This window comes from Sinocyclocheilus rhinocerous, unplaced genomic scaffold, assembly GCF_001515625.1.
Source record: "Sinocyclocheilus rhinocerous isolate Xijiao unplaced genomic scaffold, SAMN03320098_v1.1 scaffold937, whole genome shotgun sequence".
In the NCBI taxonomy this organism is placed as follows: domain Eukaryota; kingdom Metazoa; phylum Chordata; class Actinopteri; order Cypriniformes; family Cyprinidae; genus Sinocyclocheilus; species Sinocyclocheilus rhinocerous.
In genome coordinates, this window is record NW_015661998.1 from 63,906 (window position 1) to 70,701 (window position 6,796).

Here is a 6,796-nt window from a genome sequence, read left to right on the forward strand (position 1 = left end):
TGTGTGTGTGTGTGTGTGTTTTTTTTACCGGAATCCTCTCTGCAGGGCCAGCGGGGTTTGTGACAGGATGGACAGTGTGTCGATCACCTGTCAATCACGAGCGTTCGTTAGCATTACATCATGATCATCATCATCATCATCAATCACTCTCTGAGAGTTCAGACCTTCGCGAAGTCCCTGACGTCAAACAGTTCGAAGGCCTCGAAAAGTTCATTCTTCCTCATGCCAAATTTCTCCTGACAGGCACACAGGAACGTCCTGATGTTCTTCAGACACAAGAACTACATACACACACACACACACACACACACACACACACACACACACACTAAGTACACACACACACGATTAAGCATTCACAGAGAAATAAAGAGAGAGAGTAGTCCATTACTGATTAGAAATTGCACAATGGCAATTGTAATTAGTAATGTGCCGTTCCATAAAACTGAAAGACTTTGTGAATGTATATAAGCAATAGAAAGGAAAATTTAACAAACAAAAAAGAAGAATAAGGGCAAATCAGTACATTATGAATAATTTACTGCCATTGTGTAAATAACGTGTAATCATGTAATCTAGTCTGATTACAAGTATTTTAAATTGTAATTTCATCTAATTACAAGTACTTAATTTTTGGAATCTGATTACATATTCCAGATTACATGTAATCAGTTATTACCCAGCACTGCGAATGACAGAGAAAAAGACAGAGATAGATAGATTTTGTTTCATATATTGTGAGTTTACATTTCTCAGTATATGTCAGACTGTCTACAGTTAATATACGTGTTACAGACAGTCATAGCAAAACTGTGTGTGTGTGACACCGAGCAAATGCAGAAACAGCATCTACATCTGCATTTAAAGCACTTCCTGAGTCACAGCCTTGTGCTGCGGGCGTGTGTGTGTGAGAGTGTCTGTGTGTATGTGTGTGTGTGTGTGTGTGTGTGTGTGTGTGTAGGAGGAAGTTAAACCGAGAATAAGGAAGTGTAATGTAAGACTGTACATGAAACAAGTGCTGTAAACTCATCAGAAACACACACAATAAACTTTCTCAAATCTGTGTGTGTGTGTGTGTGTGTGTGTGAGAGAGAGAGACAGCCAAGTTTACCATTAAACACTGACCAGTGATCATAGTGTTTGCCATGTTCAGCTTGGACTTTTTCTTTCACACACACGCACACGCACACACACACACATGTCTGGTTTGCCAGCAGGTTATTGAGCAGCTGACAGAGTAACACTCCATCTCTGAGCGCATGGGCCAGATCACACACCTGTCAAACACACACACACACACACACACACACACATCAGACAGACGAACCGCACAGATCACGTCTGACACACACACTGATATTCACAATACTGATCACTGTGAGACCCATTTCTCAAAACCTTTCACACAGCAGCATGTCTGTGGATCATTTATCATTGCTTTGGCACAAAATAGAAACCCTTTCAAATTCAAACTGAATTCTTTTCTCACTCAGACACAAAAACCACCAGAACTCAGTGAGTTGGCTTACAGGCCAATTTGAATATTTACAAACTCGTTCAAAAGTTGAGCTCAAAACTGAACGTAGATAGATAGATAGATAGATAGATAGATAGATAGATAGACAGATAGACATTTTGAATAATTTACTGCCGTTGTGTAAATAATATGTAATCATGTAATCCATGAAAAGTAACTGTAATCTGATTATGAGCACTTTAAAATGTAATATAATCAAACTACAAGTACTTGAAACCCTTTCAAATTCGAATTGAATTGAAAAAGTAGAATTCTTATCTCACTCAGACACGAAAACCACCAAAACGCAATGAGAAGGCCTACAGGCCAATGTACACGTTTACAAACTCTTTTCAAAAGTTTAGATAAAAACTGAACATAAGACAGTAATTTGCTACATTTCTACAATAATATAATATTTAAATATATTCCAGATGTAAAAAATGAAACACCATCATAACAATTACATGTAGCTGAACACCTACACTGAAAAAGATGGCTTTGAAATCATTTTCACTAAGAAATTGTTAGTAAATTTCACAAATTATTGCAAAGAAATGGCAAGGAATAGATGTAATTAAACAATTCTAAAGTAGAATGCCTGAAAAAAAAATTTTCCCAATATTTTTGAAAAATAATTTTTACGCCATACACAGGTTTTAGTCTTCCAATTTCATTACCATCTATACAAAAGGTGATACTAAAGGAATAATTTTGTGCTGTGATGTAAACATGGATTGCGTAACATACTGCAGTGAATTCTAGTTTTGTCAAGATATTTTACAAACATTGTATATGATAGCTGTTGCTGGTGTTTTAGGTTTTATGAGTGATAAAGTGTGTTTTTTGGATGAAAACAATGAAAAAATGACTTGATTTGAGACTGTATGAAGTGTTTGTGAATGTAAAAGTGAAATTAGTGAATGTGAAATTAAAGGAACAGTTCACCCAAAAAAAAGGGAAAAAACTGCCACCATTTATTCATCCTCAGGCCGTGCCAATCCTGAATGAGTTTCTTTCTTCTGTTGAACACTAAAGAAGATCTTTTGAAGAATGTTGGCAACCCATTGACTTCCATAGTATGTAAAGAAAAATATACCAGAAACTGGTTACCCACATTCTTCAAATGATCTTGTTTTGAGTTCAACAGTAATCAGCTCAGAAGAAATCAACTTCAGAAAGGTTTGGAACAACTTGAGGATGAATAAATGATGCCAAAATGCTCATCCCTTTAAATGCTGTGCCAGTCTGTAAGCTGCTCGTGAGAACTGTGTCCCAGTGATTGTCAGACGACGGTAGTGTGGTCTGCAGGTAAACGCTCACCTGTGCGCTGTCCCAGGTGACTCTGTGGTTCTCGGGAAGCACTCGGCACTGAATCAGCCATCCGGCGCACTGTCTCCACAACTCCATCTCCAGCCAACTCACCTCAGATCAGCAGCGACAGCAGTGACCTAAAACCCTCCTAATGCGTCCATGATCTACAAACCCAGCACTAACTGTCCAACAGAAACTACCCGAGTTACCAGCACAGACTCAATCTAAACTGAATCCAGAAGCGATAAACTGGTCACTAAGTGTTCAGCGACTGAGTGTGAGTTCATCAATGAAGCGCCTCTCTCTCCTTTGACCTTTGCCGTCTTCCTGCTTCTTCAGGATGTCCAGCGAGCGTCTCTTGTGTCGTCTGCGTCTCTCGCTCTTTCCTCCGCGCCGCTGCTGCTGCTCTGCAACCCTGCAGAGGGGAGGAAGCCTTTCAACTGCACACAACTTCCTCTTTCCTCTGTCACACACACGCACACACACACACTCACTCACACACTCACACACACACACATCTGACACTTGACTTGCAAAATTGGGGTTTATATTCCTGCATGTGCTGCTGCTAGAGAGTGTGTGTGTGTGTGTGTGTGGTTTCTCTGTCTAAGTGTGAATGTGCGTGCAGGACTGTGTGTGTGTGTGTGTGTGTGTGTGTGTGTGTGTGTGTTGTGTAATATGTGTGTGAATGTTTGTTACTAACCGCAGCATGTGCAGTCAAAGAGCAGCAGCAGCAGTGCAGTGTTGCGTGGAAATGCACACACACACACACACACACACACACACACACACACACAAACACACACACACACACACACACACACACACACACACACACACACACTCACACAGAGGCCAGTTATCTTACATTAGCAGTATAAGAGCAGGCATTTCATTCATCCGTCGTTCACAGAGGATTCAGTGAGAGTGATTTCAACAACACACACACACAGACACACACACACACACACACACACACACACTCCTCAAGAGGAGACACAACACAAGATCTGTGAGCGTGACTGCATAAACTCAAGCAAACTAACAACAGCATGATGGGAAACAACATCACACCTGACCCTCAAGTGACATTTTGTTTGAAATTGTTAAATGTGATTCTGTTACAGTTTTTTTCCATTGCTAAATGACAGTGGGCACAACTGGAGCTACATGTGCAAAACTCTAACTACAGTCTGCACAGAGTTTTGCACATGTAGCTCCAGTTGTGCCCACTGTCATTTAGCAATCGAAAAAAACTGTAACTTGTTTCACCACACATTCATTGCTTAGCATTTTTGTCTTGCGTTTCGGTGCAAATTTATCTAAACATTATTAAATCAAGAGAAGCAAAATAGCTTCAAATATTTAGTTTTTTTTTCTGAAATATGCTTAAAACAATAAAAAAATATATTGGTAAGAGGGGTGAGAAACATTGTTTGAATTAAAAACTCACTTTTGATTTAGAAAACAATAGGCTATACTTAATATCATGAATCAGCAGCAGTTCTCTAACTTTATCTTCAGTTCTTCTGTTTGTGTGTTTTTACGAGTCTGTCATGCTGAAGTTCATTCATGTCTGGTATTTTGAAGAGTTCTTGTCAGTTTTTGTTGATTCCTCCTATTATCTTTCTGCATAAATAAATCTAGCGTTTCATTGTATCTAAAATGGTCCAAAAGACGTATGTGTGCAAATCTTATTGTGACACAAGTTCTTCTAGTACAGTAACTTCTCATATATGTGTTATGTACACACACATACACACAGTGTGTTTCAAGAAAACAATAAACAACACGTTAGGCCTCACTGTAGCAGTTCTGGGCGCTACATGTGGTTTGTGGTCGCAAATAGTCACTAACTCGTCGCCACCTCCTGGTGTAATGATGAAACTACAACTTTGAGCGATGAATGATTTTTTAATTAATTAACGTGTTTATTAACTTTTTAATTATTGATTTATTTTTTGCATTATAAAGATTTTAATCAGAACTAAGATAGCCCCACTAACTGATAGCCTCCTCACATTTACATATATGACATATTCTTCGCTTCAAAGTGACTCCAGTCATTCATCATTTATATGTAGGCTAACTGGGGATCAAACCCACGACCTCGGAATGACTAGAATCACGTCGGACCAGTTACAGGGTCGTTACCTGCTGATTTCTCACACAACCGCGGGCCTGAGACTGAAATGATGTTGTTCTGAGAAACTCTGAATGTGTCTCAACCTGCAGACCGAAGCCCTCGCGTCACACCGAGATTCCTGCGCTGTGATTGGCTGAGAGAGAGGACAGCGGCTGCGGCAGCCAATCAGAACGCAGCGCCTCAGGTGCCTCCATCAGCGGCCCCTGGAACTCAAACGCGGGGAGATCAACAATATTAGATAAAAACAGCTGATGAATAAAACATAAAGAAAGACAGACGAAAGAATACGAGCAGTACAGGTAGGAATCTAAAAGAGAATTTGACTGCACTAGTAGATGAAAACTTGAACTGAAAGTTTAATTTTGTGTCATCGTGACTTTAAACTTAAATTAAATACCTACCTTTTATTCTTTAGTTTAACAGAAATGCATCTGTAAAAAGAACTGATCTGTAAGAAACTGTAATCAAACTATTTAATCTCCAGAAATATAACAATATTTCGGCTATATTCACAACCACATAGAAACTCCCTTACAGCAATGATGATAGATTAGGAGAGACTTCTTTTCTAAATCGTCTCAATTCAGTTTTGAAGTGCAATAGCATTACTGTTGTGTATGCATACTAACACATACATTTTCTACAACATTGCGTTAAATTAAAATCAAGTGCATAGAGTTAGCATTAACGAGATTGGATATGTCAATATTTCGGTCGCGCGGCTATAATTGCAATTTATGTATTTATTGTTTGTATTAGGCCTATTCTTTCTAGTTATTTTTCTGCATCAGATGCATTTTGAAGTCTATGAGCTCTGTGTTTCTGTGCATTAGAGCTGATGCAGCAGACTGTGTGTGGATGCGAGTCATGAACAGTAGCTCGATCGCGCGCTGGCTGACACAGATCGGTCTGCCGCAGTACAGTCGCGCGCTGGAGAAACACACCTACGGCCTCGAGGTACTCACGCGTTTGACTTCTTCACTTTGCCGGTCCCACTTTATATTGTGTCCCTAATACCTGTGCACTTACATAGTAACTACATGTGTACGTAGTATGTAACCACAGTGTAAGTACACATTGGTACATAGTATCTAGAACTACACATATGTAACAACCCTCAGGATGGTTTGTGTAAGTACACATGTGTAACAGGACATTGGTAACAACACTGGGTAGGTTTAGGGATATGTAAAGTGGGAGGAGTTGGATCTCGAGTTGGAGTTGGTGCACCACTGTAATACCAGTGTACTTACATGGTAACTCCTCAGGAACTGTCCACTTACTGTAAAGTGTAACATTCTGGACACCAACCACAATTTATATGTAAAGCCTAACTCACTGGCCGCTGCAGTGTAACATCAGAGTAATCACATGATACATCTAATATAAAGTGTAACACTTTCTCTACCAAAAAGTGCTGTTAGTCCTGTTACACATTTGTACTTACACATACCATTCAGTGGGTATTTACATATGTGTAGTTACACAAACATTACAGCTGTAGATACTATGTAACAATGTGTACTTACACTGTGGTTACATATGTACACATCTAGTTACTATGTAAGTACACACTTAATATAAAGTGGGACCGATGAGTTTGTTTCTTCGTCAGGTTTGGAGAAATGTAGCATTGCATCAGTGTCTCAGCAATGGATGCTCTGCAGTGAATGGGTGCCGTCAGAATGAGAGTCCAAACAGCTGATAAAAACATCACAATAATCCACAAGTAATCCACACCACTCCAGTCCATCAGTTAACATCTGGAGAAGACAAAAGCTGAAACTAATCCAGCATTAAGACGCTTTTAACTAAAATAC

At 39.4% G+C, this 6,796-nt stretch overlaps 1 protein-coding gene across 1 annotated transcript in view; it reads right to left on the reverse strand.

Annotated features, from left to right (window-relative positions):
* Positions 1-286, reverse strand: part of vav1 (vav guanine nucleotide exchange factor 1) — a 27,066-nt gene extending 26,780 nt beyond the window's left edge. Inside the window, exons 1-2 of the mRNA XM_016536955.1 lie at positions 165-286; positions 29-87 (exon numbers count right to left, since the gene is read on the reverse strand). Of these exons, the coding sequence (XP_016392441.1) occupies positions 29-87; positions 165-224 (119 nt within the window). The 5' untranslated portion in view covers positions 225-286. The remainder of the gene's footprint in view (positions 1-28; positions 88-164) is intronic.
* Positions 287-6,796: the final 6,510 nt, after the last annotated feature.